Raw genomic sequence first — 18,599 nt, forward strand, 5'->3', positions numbered from 1 at the left:
GAGGGGAGTTGCCATTTAAACCGCATTCTCTGCAGAAGCAAAATGACCATCTCATACCACGGTCCCGTTGCAGGTACTAATGATGTGCCTAGGTGAGAAGCGACATCCACGTATTTCCCTGATGGAAAAGTTCTGCTCCATACATTGCCAACAACCAGATAAAAGTGGGATCCTCTCCTACCAGAGAATGATGGCACCCCCAGCTTACAAATGAATGTTGTGGTACCTGGCATCTACCCTGTGTCCAAGCACATGGTAGAAATTTAGTTCAATTTTTGGCCTGCAGGAATGTGTGCAGGGAGCATCTCCCTGACTCTGGCCTTTGTAAGGCAGCTAAGAACCCAGAGGAATCTGAGTTCAAAGAAAAATCTAAATGCCAAGGGCGTTCATTCAAGGAAAAGGAAGTCCACCTAATTCAAAGAAGCTAAGGAAGTAAAACTAAGCCACTTAAGGACAGCTTTGAGTAAAAGGACCAATCCAGGAAACTATTAATATAATACCTGTGCCCAAAATGCCTTCTAACGTCTGTGAGGCTGATTTTGAAATGTGTTTATAGTGGGGCTGCCGTTGAAAACCCCTTTAGAAAGTCAGCCTAGATTGACAGAATGCTATTCCTTCTCAAGGCTTAAGTACTCAGAGTAGAAAAATGGCCTTGTTTTCCCTTGCAGACTTCAGTGGTTTTTTTTTAATTTATTTTTTATTTATTATATATATATATATTTTTTTGTCTTCATTGCTCTGCACGTGGGCTTTCTCTAGTTGAGGCGAGCAGGGGCTACTCTTTGTTGTGGTGCGTGGGCTTCTCACTGCGGTGGCTTCTCTTGTTGCGGAGCACGGGCTTTAGGCACGCAGGCTTCGGTAGTTGTGGCTCTCGGGCTCTAGAGCGCAGGCTCAGTAGTTGTGGCGCACGGGCTTAGTTGCTCCACAGTATGAGGGATCTTCCTGGACCAGGGATTGAACCCATGTCCCGTGCATTGGCAGATGGATTCTGAAGCCCTGCACCACCAGGGAAGTCCCTAGACTTCAGTTTTATAAGCATCTTTTTATGATGTCATTAGGAACTGTCCAAGTTCTGGGAGGAGTGGTCATTCTTTGGATTTGTCCAATATTCTCCTGCAGAAAGTTTGGTGGATGCCAGCTCTGGGCCAGAGTTGTGGTGTCTGTAATCACTGGGTCTTCTTCCAAAATTTCAAGACTGTGGAGTTAAAAGGCCTTGAGTGAGTCCCAAAGATGGGTGTGATGAAGGGACCGCACTTGAGAGTAAGGCTGATTGGCGGGAGAGAACCCACTTCACAGACACAATGGTTTTTCTCTCCATCTCCATGGCAACTGCAGGGCCAGCAGCTGCCAGTAAAATCAAAGATACACTTACCCAGCTCCTCCAATATCCCATATAGTTATAAGGTTTGGGCCCCGGTACAAGGACGAAAGAGATAGATCAGTGTCCCAGCCTTCAGGCTGTTTGTATGTAACATGTGCTGCTTGGCAGCCTTTAACATCACTTAACTTACCTCATGCTTCTCTTCACTCGTTAGAAGGACCATGTTCAAAAGAAGATGGGGAAGTATTTTGTGACCACATTCAGTTGTATAGACCTTCTTGGATTCGTGGTTGCCTATTACATATTTCTCAGGAAAGAGCAAATAAAAGTGGCCCTGTCTCAGCCAACTCAACCCGGTGTCAAACACTTCCTCATCCTTCAGACTCTCAGCCTAAGGGTCACCTCCTCCGGAAGGCTACCCCTGATTCTCTCAGGAAGAGGTCACTTCTCATCTACTTCCATCAAGCATCTACCTTGACGTTTCCTTAAAGATCTTTCTCTCTGCTAGCTGTAAAGCTCCAGAACAGTTCGCATCCTTTCATCATGATCTCCCCACGCCTAACACTGTGCCAAGCACAGTTTGGGTGGCAGTAAATATTTTCTAAGTGATGATGGCCCAGCAGCCCGGGGCCTTTGTCATAAAGGATACCCACATTTTTGAGGCTCACATTTGTCCTCTGATTGAGCCCAAGAATGATAAAACGCCAGCCCACTGTGCAAAAGTTTCGAAGATATGAGTCTTGAGTATTGAAAGGAAAATAAGAGAATCTCAGGCATCTAAACTGCAAGAGGAATAACTTGGCTTCCTTAGAATTAGAAGACCAATAAAAGTCAAAGCTCCTTTCTGTGACTCTAAATACCCTCCCCTCTCCTCTTCTCTTCCTTCCCTCCTTCCTTCCCTCCTTCCTTCCTCTCTCTCACAGTCTCTCCCCCCCTCTGTCTCCCCATCTCTTTCTCGCTCTTTGTCAAGTTCTTAGACTGCTTCCACTTGGTCCAACATGGACAATATGGCAACCACCCAAGGGTCTATCTTTATGATCTTACTGTTGCAGTTTCACCACTGATCGCAATCTCAACATCTCTCAGTTCAATTGCTTGAGAGATTAAATCCAGTTGATTGCTGGCCACTTGGTAGAATTAGCTGGATGACTTTAAGTCAGGTGCCCACATATTAGACATCATATTTTTCTGCCACCCAGAATTGGCAAACCAATTCATGTTCCGTGGGACCCAGGTGGAGTTCTACCCTGAGCCACAGGGACAGAGGAAATAACGCAGGCCTAAGCAATTCAACATGACTTCACTGGCCATGGAAACTGGTTCAGGGTATGCACATAAGTCAGATTTCAGGCGAGGATTCTGAGATAAAAGATCCTCCATCTTCTGTGAGCATTACAGGAGGAGATGTTCACTCTTCCTTTAGATAGTGTGATGTGGTGTTGTGAGGTACAGATCTTTAGCAATCTTTTTGTCACGTTAGAAGGAGCCAGACTGAGCATGAAGCCAGCCCAGAAGAACCCAAACCAAGTTTTGGAGGAAAAACTCAGTTATAATGATATTATCTGACTCCTAATTCCAGTCTTGTCTGAAGCTGGTTCTACCCTAGGACATTTTCAAACCTATACATTCCTTCATCGTTTAAGCCAGTTCAAGTGGATTTTTCTGTCACTTGCAAAAAAAAAAAAAAAAAAAGTCAAACTGATTTGATTTGCCACTCACCTGCTCATTTATGGAGCTGGGCTGCAGAGAGCACATTCATGTTTCAAGTGGGAAATGATTCTTTGAGAAGGTGATTGATCCAAACTCTATTCATCTGAGGCACCTGGACAACTCAGAGGTATGAAGTTGGCTAAAGCCTGTTGCCATTACAACTGAACTCTTAAGCAATGAAAAAATACAGAGTTCAGTTCTGATACTGAACTGCTTTATCTTCTCTTCTAAGGAATTTTAATCATGTTTTTCATCACTTGTTTAATTTTTTTTTCAATTTTTCTTCAAAACAGTTAACTATTCTTCTTAGAAATAGCCACAGGCTGTGTTTGAAACATCTCAAATGAGCTCCTTTTGAATTATTCATGTGAGAAAATCTCTATAGATATCCAGAAATAGGGTGCTTTTCTGTCTCCTCAGCTTCAAAACAACTGGCTGCATTTTGCTAAAAAGAAAAACTGTTTGAATTGAGACCGGATTTGAAGAACATCACCCCATTTTTCTTTCCGTAGATCACATTTGCTGGAGAAAACTTGGGTGGGGGGAATAGAACTATCATAAAACATTTGCCTCTTTCTTACTATATGTTTATGTATGTGTTTCTTACCTGTTAGAGGTTATAAATAACCAGAAGGCAGGCAGCTGTCTACTCAACCCAGCTGAACATTTTTCTAGCACGTTGCCACGATATCTGGGCAAATGTCACTGGTGGTAGATGTCAGCAGAGCTCTGGACTGTGTTTACTCCTCTGCTCATTCCTTTCTCTTTCTTTACAAGGAACGCAAATTTCCCAAGTTTGTATCCAAAGAAATGGAAAACATGTACATTGAAGAGCTGAAGTCATCCGTCAACCTGCTCATGGCTAATTTGGAGAGCATGCCAGTTTCCAAAGGCGGCGAGTTCAAGCTTCAGAAACTCAAACGCAGCCACAACGCTTCCATCATCGACATGGGTGAGGAGAGTGAAAACCAGCTCTCCAAGTCAGACGTCGTGTTATCTTTCTCCCTGGAGGTAAAAGCCCTAGACCCTTGAAAGTTTCCTGGCATCGCAGGCAGGACATGGGTGATGAGAGGCCTCACAATCAGCTTGTTTTCCTCCTTGCACCCCAGGAGCAGTTATTAAAATAACAGCTTGCTCAGCGTAGCTCAGCTAGTCGGCAAGTAATTTCCCATCTCCAGGAGACCATACTTTTTCCTTAGGAAATGTAGTCCTAAGAACCACTTACTAAATTTAATGTTGGATTACTTTCCCCAACTTAAAGCAGCCCTTAAAGGTTTTGTAAATACCTTGTGCCAATTTAGAGAGTTTAACATTTTGGCAACCTGTGTTACAGAAAAAGCAATCTAGTATCATTTCATGGTGGGTTGTCAGTTTTCTCTCCCATTCTCTCTCCCTCTGGCTGCCCCATTAGAGAGTCCCTTGTTGCAGTGGAGACTCTTTTAGTTTGTCTCATCACCCCAAGAAAGAACCCATTTGGGCCAGAACTGTGGCAGAAGGCTCAACATGTCAATATTTCTCTGTAACTTTTACTCACATGTTTGTTTATCATATGTATAATCTGAGGAGTAGATCTGATCTAACCACATCAGAATCATTGAAAACTGGTTCAACATGCACATTTCCTGTGCCACCCAGAACTGTTGACCCAGAGCTCTAGAGGATGAGAATATAAAATGGTGCGGTCACTTTAGAAAACAGTTCGGTGGTTTCTCAAAAAGCTAAACATAAAATTACCATGTGATCCAGCAATTCCACTCTTAGCTATCTATCCAAGAGAGATGAAAACACGTCACCACAAAGACTTGCTTACAAATGTTTATAGCAGCATTATTCGTTATAGCCCCAAATGGAAACAACTTAAATGTCTATAAGCTGGTGAAAGGGCAAAATGTGGTTCATCCATATGATAGAATACTCTTCACCAATTAAAAGGAACAAGCTACTGAAACATGCTTTGATTTAGATGAACCTCCAAAACATTATGCTTAGCGAAAGAAGCCAGACACAAGAGGCCACATATTGTTTGATTCCATTGATACGAAATGTCCAGAAAAGGTAAATATCCAGAAACAGAAAGTAGGTTAGTGTTGCCTGGGGCAGGAGGTAGAAATGGACATAAGGGACCTTATTGGGGGAGATAAAACTGTTCTGAAACTGATTTATGATGATGGTTTCTACAACCTAGTAAATTTATTTTTTTAAATATTTATTTATTTATTTGGTTGCACCAGGTCTTAGTTGTGGCAGGCAGACTCCTTAGGTGTGGTTTGCAGCTTCCCTAGTTGCAGCACATGGGCTACATAGTTGCAGCTCGCTAGCTCCTTAGTTGCGGCACGTGGGCTCCTTAGTTGTAGCATGTGAACTCTTAGTTGCGGCATTACTGTGGGATCTAGTTCCTCGATCAAGGATCGAACCCAGTCCCCCTGCATTGGGAGCGTGGAGTGTTCACCACTGCGCCACCAGGGAAGTCCCTAAATCACTGTATTGTACACTTGAAATGTGTGAATTATATGATATGTAAAATATGCCTCAATAAAATTGTCAGGAATAAGAGCTCTAGGCGGAGTATAGCCCTGGAATGTGCATTTTAATGAGATGCCCAGGTACTTCTTACACTCCAAAGTTTGAGAACCATTCGTAGCCTATGAAAGCTCAACCCCAAAAGGATTTTATGATAATCCAACATTTAGGGAAACCAAGAGAATAGATCCGATTTCTATAGATTTAATTAAAATTTGTAAAGACTAAATTAATATTTGAGAACATCATTAAGGCTTGCTGTGAATTAACTGCAGGTAATTTGTTTTACTGTGCTCAGTTCAGATTGAGATAGTCACATTACAGGGTTTTCAACATGTATTTTGCAGGTGGAAGAGGCAGTATTCAATTAAATATAGAGCACTTGGTGTGTGAAAAACTCATCAGTGTAATTTCACACAAACTTCCTTTCTTTTTTTTTTTTAATACTGCCACCTGAGATACTGAATGCTTTTTCTTAGGTGTCTTTGGATTTGATTATTGCCAATTAAAGGTGGTAATTTATTTCCTACTGCCTCTTGTCTTCCTCCTGAAAGGTGGGGGGGGGAAGTGGTTTATTGATATTCATGGAGCTTTTAAATCTGCAATTTTCTAATTCTTCATCAGTACTCAATATTACACAGCTGATTATCTAAAATATAGATGTGGGTGAGTCCCCAACCATACTGCCAGACGTACATGATTCAAACAGGCTGTAACTTGTAAGTACAAGTACCAAATGAAATGCTCTAGGGTTCCCAAATACTGTTTAATTAGAACACTAAATGGCACATCATACTAAACCAGCCAGCAAAAGGCATTGAGTATCTATTTGTGAATGTGTTTTGGCAGACACAGTTAGGGGGGTAAAAAGAGAGAGAGAGAGGCCTGTCACAGCATCAGGGCAGACTAGGTTTGAATTCGCAGGTTGGTACAAGACTTATTTTATGTATTTATAGAATTGCATGGCTAGAAGGGACAGCAGAGAATAGTTACCTGGAGTAAGAGAACTGAGGTCCAGGATTACAAGTGACATGGCCCTGGGTGGGTGGAGTGCTCTGATGAAAAATAATAGGTATTTGTAGAATCCTTCACCATCATTCACTCAGTGAATCCTCACAACAGTCTTTCAAGGCATTTGCAGATGTGGAAACAAAGCCTTGGAGTGGTTAAGAACCTAGCCTATGATTACACAGCTAGTGAAAATGCAGATTCGGGATTTGAACGCATCTTTAAAATTCTAAAAATTGTATTCTTTCTCCAGTGCCTCTCATTTCTTTTCATTTGATGGTTCTTTCCACCCAGTGTAAAAATTTCAATTACATACATCATCTCATATGATCCTCACACAACGGCCATGGAGAGAGAGAGAAGACGTATCGTTATCCCCACTATACAGATGAGGAAACTGAGGCTCAGGAGATTTGAAAGAAAAGTGCAGTGACTTCAAGGTCAAGATCTGCCCAACATCACATGAGTAGTACCCTGGCTCCTGGATCAGCAGCATCAATATTCACATCATCAGGGAAATGGTTAGAAATGAAAAGTCTTACATACACACACTACTGTATATAATATAGATAACCAACAAGGACCTACTGCATAGCACAGGGAACTCTACTCAATATCCTGGGATAACCTATATGAGAAAAGAATCTGGAAAAGAATGAATATATGTATATATACAACTGAATCACTTTGCTGTACACGTGAAACTAGCACAACATTGGAAATCAACTATACTCCAACACAATTTTTTAAAAAAAGAAAGAAAATGAAAAGTCTTGGACTCCACCCCAGACCTCCTTGTCAGCAACTCGGGAGGTGAAGCCCAGCCGTGTCTGGTTTAACCAGCGCTCCAGGCGATTCTGATTCACACTAAGTTTGAGAACCCCTGGGCTATTAAACAGCAAAACTGACCTGTGAATCCTGATTCAATGCCAGCCCTATTGTACTTCCTTGCATCAAGCCCATTAAAAAGCGTACATTTTTTGCACACCCACATCCTTCTTGTGTAATGCCATGACCTCTTTTGGAGTACAATCGAGTAATTTTTTTTTTTTTAATGTACCTTGGTCTTTAGAGATCTCTGATTGTGAGTCATTTGTTTCCGATTTTTAAATCATTGTCTCTCTCCTCCCCTCTGTCCCCTCCTCTCCTCTCTTCTCCCTTCTCTCTGATGAGCAGCACCCACCACTAAATATGAAAATAGCAGGTGATTGAATGGAGTTTGAGGGTAGTGGTGGGAAATGCCAGGAATTATGAATGATACAACTTGTTCCATCAAAACACCAGCCTTTTCCCTCAGTCTAGACAGAGAGTATGCAACTACAGGCTTTTTTTTTTTTTTTTGACCCAACAGTGTTGGCCTGCACAGAGTTTATGTATTTTATTTCTTCCCTTTAAAATTATTTTCAAAATCAGATTTCTGACTTTGATTCTGATTCATATTTCCATTTTCCAGTAAGAGAAATTGGAGTCTTTGGTACCTCTGGACTGGGGTAAAACAAGGCAACAATGGGCTGCAACTGAATAGCAACTGCTCCCTTTAAATGGAGTGTTCCCGTTTGCCACAGTCCCCACTACTCCCTGTTGTATCTCTGACTCTCATGCTAAATGGTACTTGCCCTTTATCTTAGCGGTTGTGTTATCACTTATTTTATTGTAAAGAAGAAAGTGAATTCCTTGGCCTATGTTTCCATCACGTTCTGAGTTAAAAGCTAGACTATATATATATTTTAAATAGGAGAGTCTATTTCTTGTGGAAATGAAAAATCATCTTATGTGTGTGTGTGTTTTTAATTTTTATTTACTTATTTATTTATTTTTGGCTCTTTTGGGTCTTCGTTGCTGCACACGGGCTTTCTCTAGTTGTGGTGAGCGGGGACTACTCTTCGTTGTGGGCGCACAGTCTTCTCCTTGCGGTGGCTTCTGTTGTTGCAGAGCGTGGGCTCTAGGCATGTGGGCTTCGTAGTTGTGGCACACGGGCTCAGTAGTTGTGGCTCGTGGGCCCTAGAGCGCAGGCTCGGTAGTTGTGGTGCACGGGCTTAGTTGCTCCGCGGCATGTGGGATCTTCCCGGACCAGGGCTCGAACCCGTGTCCCCTGCATTGGCAGGCGGATTCTTAAGCCCTGTGCCACCAGGGAAGTCCCCATCCTATGTGTTTAACACAGAAAAGAGTAGCCCATTTCATATAACCTGTCTAGCTCCTATGAGCATTTGAGTTAGTGAACCTTGTCTTTCCATCTGCAAGGCAATGAGATACACTATGAAGAATTGTATCTTCATGCTGGACTTGTCCCAGCACGGCTGGTAGAAACCATCAGATACCTGTTGGGTTTTTTTGTAACTTCTTATGTATATATTTTCCCCGGGTGATGCTGCCCATAGACTTTGGCAGTAACCTCTGATGTGTGTGACTCTGTTTCCAGGTGGTGATCATGGAAGTCCAAGGCCTCAAATCCTTAGCTCCAAATCGCATTGTATATTGCACGATGGAGGTGGAAGGAGGAGAGAAACTACAGACCGACCAGGCCGAGGCTTCAAAACCAACGTAAGTTATGTTTCTCCGTGGTTCATCTTCCGGAAGATTCTTCTCATTGGCACCATTTTGGCCAACTGCAGTTTAAAGGTTTGGTTTCCCCAGAAGGTTTTATGAGACATACACCTTGTTTATTTTCCAAACAAAATGACTTGACTACATTTTTATTTGGCAGCCTTAATAAGGTTTCCAACTCCTTCGGAGAGGAGAACAGAAGGAAATTTAAGACACAGCCTCCTTTCTGGAGGCTCTATGTATCACCTTAGAGAGTTTAGTCACAACCTGCAGGCTTCAGTAGGATGTGTAGGAGACTTTGATAGAAATCTGTTTTCATTATATTTACCAAATAATATTTGGTTTATGGTATGTACAGTTTTTTTTCAAAATCTTTCTCTGTGCCACAGTTATGACTGTATCAGCAAAGCAGTATGTTATGTTAGGCACAATCTATTAATTTGTTAGGTCAACACATATTTGTCAAATGCTCACTGTGCCTGTGTACAGGGTGCTGTTGAACAGTGGAAAGGAAAATAGTCCCTGTTGTTGCCCTACAGAGCTTATAGTTGAGTGGGGGAGCAGAAACACAATTGCACAAATTTATAGTTACAAATAGATATAAATGCTGAGAAAGAAAGAGTGCTTTGTGAGGAGTCAGCAGGGAGACCTGAGCCAGTTTGTGGAGACAGAGTAGGAGTAGGCCTTCTTGAGGACTTATAAGACATTTGGTCTGATATTTAAAAGTTGAGCAAAGGGGTTGGGAGTAGAAAGAACATTCCAGGCAGAGTCAGCTTGTGCCAAGGCCCTGTGGTCAGCAGAGACCCTGTGGCAAGGAGGCATTGAAAGAAGGCCAGTGGGGCTGGAGTCCAGAGAACGAGGTATGCCATAAGCTGCCAGTGAGGCAGGAAGGGGCTACACCATGAAGGACCTTGCTAGGCCTCGGAGAGGAAGGATGGGCATGTTTGATTAGATATGTGTTCTGAGAAGATTACTCTGACTGCAGTGGAGAAGGCCAGGGTCGATGCAGGAGACCAGTTAGTATTCTATTCCATTGGTTCCCAGGAGCGATGATGATGAGAGTCAGTAGACTCTCAGGCTGCAAAAATTCTTGAGAGATCACCACTCTCTTTCCTCCCTCCCCACTGCCTCTCTCCTTTTCTTTTCTATCTCAGTTAAGCCGGCCGAGGCTAATGAGCATCTTTTTTTATTGTTGTTAATTCAGAAGAAAGTCATAAAAAGGATTACCCATAACGGCAGCTCACTGCCTCTCCTCCCTCAAAGCACTAGGAGATGTTTGGCAGAACAGGAACACCGTACCAGGATGTTCAAACAGAATAGTTCAAAGAAAGCACTGAATGTTTCCCTGACTAGAGAAAAATCTGAGGACATTTTATGCCTTCAAGTGGTTCTTTGCATGAATAGGCAAAGGCCTCAGATGCTCAGATCTGGGTGCAATTAACAAGTGTATGGAGGAGGAAATGGAAACCAAAGCAACTTGTTGCACACCATCCTTCTTCCTTTTTCTAAACTGAGTTTCAATCTGAAAATGAATGCAACTTCTTTTTTACCACCGTTGATAAAAATCCCAGTTTTTCCCCCAACTGTCACCACAGCCCGATCATAATCAATGCTATTATGCTGTTGCATTATTTATATGTGCCTTTGAAAAATGTGTTACGTAGGGGGAATAAAAACCTCTCTGGAGTTTACACTAACCTTTTAAGATGTCGAGCCCAATATGGTATCATATGTTAGAGAAGGAAGGAGAAAGCTCTGATTATTCTAACAGGCTGTTGTTTCATTTAGGCTATTGTAACTCAATCTGTAATTCAGTTTATTGGGTTTAAAGGTTTCCGTTACCAGAGTAAGTGATGAGCTGATTTTCATGTGCGTATGAATGTTTAAAACAGAGTTTCACATTAGAAATAAATACGGAATGCTTTGGTCGAACTACTTGATATGCTTATATCTCACATATACACTGACTCATAGCCATCCACGTGCATTATGTCCATATGAATACATCTCACACTGAAGAAGTATAATTTTTTTATTCCTCTTCAGTCAGTGAGGGGGTATTACCAAAACCCCACAGAGGGCCTGTTTGTTTGTGTTTTAATACAGTAAGAACGCAACTTTCATATCTCGCGTCAAGTCAAATCAGTCTGTAGTGGCTCTCCAAAGTGCTGTGTTGAGAAGTGTTCTGAGGCCAAGTCTATTCAGAGGAAAATAATGCATGATCGACTCATACAGGAAGACGTACATGTGCCCTGTATTTGCCATTTCTAGAGTATCTCAAAGAGATATACCCAGAGTATGAAATCTACCAAAATTCATGTCTCTTCTTGTCTCTTCTTTTCTCCTTTCTAATATATACATTCTCCTTATAATCTCTACTCAGCTGCCTTCTAAAGCCAAATTCTTCTTCCACTTCTCTTCTTTGCCGTTTTCTTGGTCATAGTTCGCTGCTAATACTTCTCCTCTGCCTCCACTTTTGTCTTGAGAGGATGAATGAGCCTGTTTGTGCAGGTGCATTTTCTTCCTCGTCTCATGTTTGCACTTATTCTGCATCCTCTCCATCCTTTCTTTTCTTTGAAGCTTATATTTCTTCTCTTTTTCCTCCCTGCTTCTACTCACAGTTTTTCCCATTACTGATCTCTAGCTGTCATCTCTGCTACTTGATTTTGATTATCCCAAAAAGTACCCTTTGGAGGGTCATCTTTCATGTGTCCTAATAACTCCACTTCATCATCTGACAAATTTAGCCTTTTTCCTGCCCTGTTCATCTTCTGATTCTTGTCTTTGACGATTCCTACAGCTAGCCGATGTCCATACTTTATTGATACATTCTAAAACCAAGATTCCATTCAAGCCTGTTTTATTTACTGCTTATAAATTCTCTTGTTGCTGCTACCAAGTATTTTACCCAGTAACTGGAACTCTAATATCTTATCCTATAACGTGTCTACAAGGAATTTGGCTTTTTCTTTTTTTTTCCAAGTACAGTCACAAAAGCAGGAGTACACAGCATGACCCAGTTTGTCCAAGAGTGTTTTTTAGAACTCTAATATGTAGACTACTCCAAGAAAAACAAGGATGGGGAGAGCGGTATTACAGTCAAGTGAGGCTGGGAAATGCCAGACATTACATTTTTTCTGAGTTATTTACAGCATACTTTGGCATTTTAAAGGCTTTGAGGATTTAATTATAGAAAATAAAGCTTTTTACCTTTGTTTATTCATGAGTTTCCCAAACTTTTTTCAACTACCACCTATTAGCATCCATTGGGAATGCTGTTCTATATTGTTGAAACCTAGCAGTGGAGGGTCCAAGCTCTCTGTCACCTCCTCTATCAAGGTCACCTCTTCACTTATAACCAGGGCCCTGCCCCCAAGTGGTCATTTTGAATTAGGTGCATAAAGTAAGAAGGCTGTTTTCATGAGTGAGATGTGTTTTGTGGTTGGAAAACATGGCTGTGTGTGTGTGTGTGTGTGTGTGTGTGTGTGTGTGTGTGTATAGCCCCCTCTCATCCTTCATTTTACCAGTCTCTTTGCTACACATGGGTTATTTCCAAGCCGACTGTGGATCCTCTCAATGCTGTTGTCCTCCTCTCCTGGGTTTTTAATGCAGGAAGCCAGAATACGAAAATCAGAATTTTTCACAAGATGTATTTACTTTCAAAAATATTGCCTCCATTTGTGAGCTGCTTCTAGCAGGAAACCACTGAGGGTGCTGAGACAGGGCATGAGTAATTGAAATCCTGTTTTGTGGTGAGCAATCTCAGGGAGTCATGGAAATGCAGAAGGGAAATACCTTGTGGATTCAAGAACCCAGATATATTTGTCCACCTCCTATGAAATAGAACAGAGGAATTTTCTTACCGTAAGACAGTGTTTTTCTTTTTTTTTCAATTTTTGTTGAAATATTGTGGATTTACAATGTTGTGTTAGTTTCAGGTGTACAGCAAAGTAATTCAGTTATATATATATATATTCTTTTTGAATATTCTCTTCCATTATAGTTTTTTTTTTTTTACAAGATATTGAGTAGAGTTCCCTGTGCTATACAGTAGGTCCTTGTTGGTTACCTATTTTATATATAGTAGTTTGTATCTGCTAACCCCAAACTCCTAATTTATCCCTCCCCCCCCCCAACCTTCCCCTTTGGTAACTATAAGTTTGTTTTCTATGTCTGTGAGTCTGTTTCTGTTTAGTAAATACAATAAGTCCCCTACATACGAACAAGTTCCATTCCGGGAATGCGTTCGTAAGTCCAATTTGTTCACGAGTCCAACACAGTTAGCCAAGGTACCCAACTAACACAATCGGCTATATAGTACTGTACTGTAATCGGTTTATAATACTTTTCACACAAATAATACATAAAAACAAACATTTTTAATCTTACATCACAGTACCTTGAAAAGTACAGTACAGTACCAGCTATATCACCACTGCTTTTATGCTTGCTTCTGGACATGTGGGCTTGAGATAAAGATGCTGTACTACTGTGCTCTATACAGTACCGTACAGGGAAGTACACAAAAGCACAGCCACTTGTAGAGGATGCACGCACGTGACCACGTATGCCAGACACGTGAAGTAACTTACGTGATTGGACATGCAAATTCACGTTCACTTCTTTGAAAGTTCTCAACTTGAAGGTTTGTATATAGGGAACTTACTGTAGTTTCACTGCTGTCATATTTTAGATTCCACACATAAGTGATATCATATGGTGTTTGTCTTTCTCTTTCTGACACTGTTCCCTTAGTATGATCATCTCTAGGTTTATCCACGTGACTGCTAATGGGATTATTTCATTCTTATTTATGGCTAATATTCCATTGTGTATGTGTACCACTTCTTCTTTATCCATTTGTCTGTTGATGGACACTTAGGTTGCTTCCATGTCTTGGCTATTGTAAACAGTGCTGCTAGGAACATTGGGGTTCATGTATCATTTTGAATTAAGAGTTTTCTCTAGGTATATGCCCTGGGGTGGGCTTGCTGGATCATATGGTAGTTCTGTTTTTAGTTTCTTAAGGAAACCTCCATACTGTTCTCCATAGTGGTTGTACCACTTATGTTCCCACCAACAGTGTGAGAGTGTTCCCTTTTCTCCACACCTTCTCCAGCATTTATTACTTGTAGACTTTTTTTTTTAATTAATTAATTTATTTATTTATTTAGGTTGTGCCGGGTCAGTTGCAGCTCGCAGGCTCCTTAGTTGTGGCATGCAAACTCTTGGTTGTGGCATGCATGTAGGATCTAGTTCCCTGACCGGTGATCAAACCCAGGCCCCCTGCATTGGGAGCACGAGTCTTAACCATTGTGCAACGGGGGGAGTCCCTACTTGTAGATTTTTTTTATGATGGCCATTCTGACTGGCGTGAGGTGGTTTTGATTTGCATTTCTCTAATAATTAGCAATGTTGAGCATCTTTTCATGTTCTTTTTAGCCATCTGTATGTTTTATTTGGAGAAAGTGAATTAATTTAAACGAAAAATAATATTAAGTAAAAAATAGCACAGGTGGTACCTAGATATGATAAACTATCATGAAACTATCTTGTTTGGTATGTGGAAATGGCATAGATTGGGAAAACAATATGCAAATTACTTTAATTTGGGAGAAATGATGTAAGGAAACCTGATACATTCCCTGAGTACAAGATATACTCCCAAATGACTGTCTTTCTCAGTGTTTTCTTACAGTACCTGCTACCCTCCAATGAAAGCATGTCCTGAGGACTAAATACAAGAGAAATTTAAGTGATTTTGCTGAAAAGAAAGGCAGTTTGAGTTAGCAGCCCAATATTGTGCTAACTTCTCTGAAATTATATTCTTCTGAGTTGACACCAAGGGTGCCACTTGGTATTTGATTATTTAACAACTTTATTATTCCCTGACAAACCATGGGCTTTATGATACATGGATTTCATTACTGTCAAGAATTTGAAAATACAATCAAACCATTTCCTGCCATTTTCCAAGAGAATAAGAAACTAAAATACCCTAACAGGTAAATCTTGCTATATAGCCCTAGCATCTTCTAATGGCATCTTATCTGATGAGAACATAGTTAAAAAAAAAAAAAAAAAGAATAAAACACAAAGACTTGCTATAACATTTTTCTTCTGTGAAATATGGCACAATGTGCCTAATGGCACAATTCAGAGGGAATTGTGCTTATTATGCCCAAATTATTCATAGAAATACAGTTCCATTAAATCGTCCCACGTTAAGTCAGTTACAAAGTTAGAAAAGGAAGTCATGCCCTCCAATTTCTTTCCTCACGTATCATCTTCTTGATGGTACTTCCTTCCTCAATTTAGCTAAAAATGTTTTCTGTGTACTTGGAATGGTTTAAATGGAAACAGAGTACATTTCCTGAATGGCCCCTTTGAAATTTAGGTATAAGGGAATGATGTGGAGGGTAGGCACTTACATTTCCTCAACAAGTGTACATGGGGTGCTCTACTTGTGACCAACTAGTACTGGGACTACAGCCATGAATAACACCTCAAGCCTTGGCCTCATGGAGCATACATTCTAGTAAAGGACACAGGCAACAAACAAGGAACAAATAAATATACAAGATAATAACAGAATGTAATTTGGTTCCATAAGAAATGAACAGGCTGCTACAGTACAAAGTAATGGGAACATATGTTACTCAAGTGGCCGAGGAAGTGCACTCAGAGTAGGTAATGCGTGACTTGATACCTGAAGGATGAGAAAGATCCAGCCATGAGAAGAGCTGGAAAAGCATTCCTGGCATAGGGAACAGCATGTGCAAAGGCTTTGAGGGAGGAAGGGGCTGGACGTGTTCCTGGACTGAAAATAGAGCAATGTGAATAGAGATTAGTCAGAGAGGGGGAATGTGCTACAGGAAGAGTCAAAAGATCAAGGCAGGACCAGACAACGCAGGGCCTTCTAGGCACATGAAGGGTCTTCATTCTAAGACCATGGAGAAACCATTGGAGGGTTTTAAGCCAGGGAGGGTACGATTGGATTTCCACCTTGAAACCTGAAGCCTCTTCACGACCCAGAGTAAACTTGAAAAGACAGGTGTATTAGTCAGCAAATATGGAGCCCATACTGTCTGCCAGGCATTAGTGTAAATTGGGGGATAATACAGACATGGCCCTCGATGTTGTAGAGCCTGGAGGAAAGCTGGCTGGAAACATCTGAGTGCCTGGGCACAGAGTGATCAATTCTTCAGGAGCCACTATAGCTGCTGAGAACTGCAAAGCCACCACATGGAAGAAAAGAGGAAGGCCTCCTGAGATTCAGCTTTTTTTTTTTTTTTTTTTTTTGTGGTACGCGGGCCTCTCACTGTTGTGGCCTCTCCTGTTGCGGAGCACAGGCTCCAGACGCGCAGGCTCAGCGGCCATGGCTCACGGGCCCAGCCGCTCCGCGGCATGTGGGATCTTCCCGGACCGGGGCACGAACCTGTGTCCCCTGCATCGGCAGGCGGACTCTCAACCACTGCGCCACCAGGGAAGCCCTCAGCTTCTTTCTTGTCTACCTTTCTTGAAACTCCAGCTCAAGGTCACAGTGCAGAAGACATTTATGTAACACTGAGTGAAAGCCTGGATATCATTTCTCTCATTTTTCCTTTCTGAGGAAAAGGCTCAGCTTCATTCAAAGTTAATTAAATCTTAAATGGTAAAGGCCAGTGTTGACCCAGAAATTCGATTTTGCTAGGTTCCCTGAAGACGTGTGGGTTGGGAGGAAGCACGATTCTGATCACAGTTTGGGATGCTCAGAGACCAGAAAGCGTCGTCCAGAAGCCACAACTTGTGTTGAAAGCCAGTTTGTGTTTGCTTGTGAGCTGGAAGGTGAAAGTAGACTGGCTGCTAAAACAACAATCAGCAGGGTAGCCAGTAGAAAGGAACAGGATGCTAGAGAACAAGCTTTGGAGAAGGTGCTCCAAGTGCTGCATCCTCAGTTAGCCACCCTCTCTTGTGTAGGTCACCAAGCTTTCTGGCTTTACCGTGTCCTGATAAGTGGTATCCAAGGCTCCTTCTCAAGAGTTTTATAGTTTTTCTTTTTCTTTATCTAGCTAATCCTGAGAAGAGCCATAATGGTAGAACTTAATGCAGAATTTTCAGGAATTTCAAGTAACAGCGAGTTGGTGAAATTTCTAGAGTTGGTAGGAGTTTCAGAAGTGGATAATCGAGTGGTGACTGGAGTTTGGCAGTTAAACAGTGATGCTCCATCCAGTTGTGAGACATCTGTGAAAGTTCGGATTTCATGAGGAGTCCAACATTGGGTGGGTATGAAACAAGGATGTATCTTTTTTTGGGCGGGGGGGGGGGTGCTTCTCACTGTTGTGGCCTCTACCGTTGTAGAGCACAGGCTCCAGACGCTCAGGCTCAGCGGCCATGGCTCATGGGCCCAGCCGCTCCGCGGCATGTGGGATCTTCCCAGACCGGGGCACGAACCCGTGTCCCCTGCATCAGCAGGCGGACTCTCAACCACTGCACCACCAGGGAAGCCCAAGGATGTATCTCTTAATAGCCCTTTAAGGACTAAGTGACAGTAGGTCCATTTCCTGTCTAGTTCAGCTCCTTGAGTACCTTGTCTGAGCTTACTTGCCAGTTACATCCGTTGATGGCATGAACTGAGAACTGGACTGATTGTCCAATCACTGTTCAGTGGAAATACAATTCAGTACATGTCTCCCCAAGTGTGAAAAACTGCTGTAGTTGTTATTTAGTGATCAGGAAATATATAGGATGGAATGTCGTACTGTCACTTACCTGTAGGAATAGGATACAGCCCAGAAACTCTAAATTCTCACTAATAAAACAAGAGAGGCTTGGTTTAGATTCATTGGTGCATAGAAGCAGTACAGTGTCGTGGTCAAGAACACAGAATGGGAAGGCAAAGTGCTGGGTCTGAATCTCAGCTCTGTGACCTTGGGCAGGTCACCTAACTCTCTGTGCCTCATTTTCCACATTCTTGAGAAAATTAAATGAATTAACATATATAAAACACTTAAAACAGTGCCTGTCACATAGTAATCCTGCTGGCTATTATTATCATGGCTTCATTCTTGTTGAGAGGGAGAAGGGAGGAGGGAGAGATGCAAAAAAAAAAGTGATCTGAGAGTGGCATGGACATATATACACTACCAAATGTGAAATAGATAGCTAGTGGGAAGCAGCCGCATAGCACAGGGAGATCGGCTTGGTGCTTTGTGACCACCTAGAGGGGTGGGAGGGAGGGAGACGCAAGAGGGAGGAGATATGGGGATATATGTATATGTATAGCTGATTCACTTTCTTATACAGCAGAAACTAACACACCATTGTGAAGCAATTATACTCCAATAAAGATGTTTAAAAAAAAAGGGATCTGAGTCTAAAATAGTAATCACTAATATTGATCCAACACTTTCTATGGGCCGGGTACTATACTAAGTACTTCATAGTCAATGTCTTATTTAATGCCCTACTGAAATTATAATACAGGTTCTATTGCTATTCCATTTTACTGATGGAA

General features: G+C 41.8%; 1 protein-coding gene across 14 annotated transcripts in view; it reads left to right on the forward strand.

Moving 5' to 3' along the window:
- Positions 1–18,599, forward strand: part of CADPS (calcium dependent secretion activator) — a 478,500-nt gene that overhangs the window by 222,935 nt on the left and 236,966 nt on the right. For all 14 annotated transcript variants that reach the window (XM_065884698.1, XM_065884694.1, XM_065884691.1 and 11 more), the window contains 2 exons: positions 3,809–4,042; positions 8,979–9,100. In XM_065884698.1, the coding sequence (XP_065740770.1) occupies positions 3,809–4,042; positions 8,979–9,100 (356 nt within the window). The remainder of the gene's footprint in view (positions 1–3,808; positions 4,043–8,978; positions 9,101–18,599) is intronic.

The sequence above is a fragment of the Phocoena phocoena genome, chromosome 10 (genome assembly GCF_963924675.1).
Source record: "Phocoena phocoena chromosome 10, mPhoPho1.1, whole genome shotgun sequence".
Taxonomy (NCBI): domain Eukaryota; kingdom Metazoa; phylum Chordata; class Mammalia; order Artiodactyla; family Phocoenidae; genus Phocoena; species Phocoena phocoena.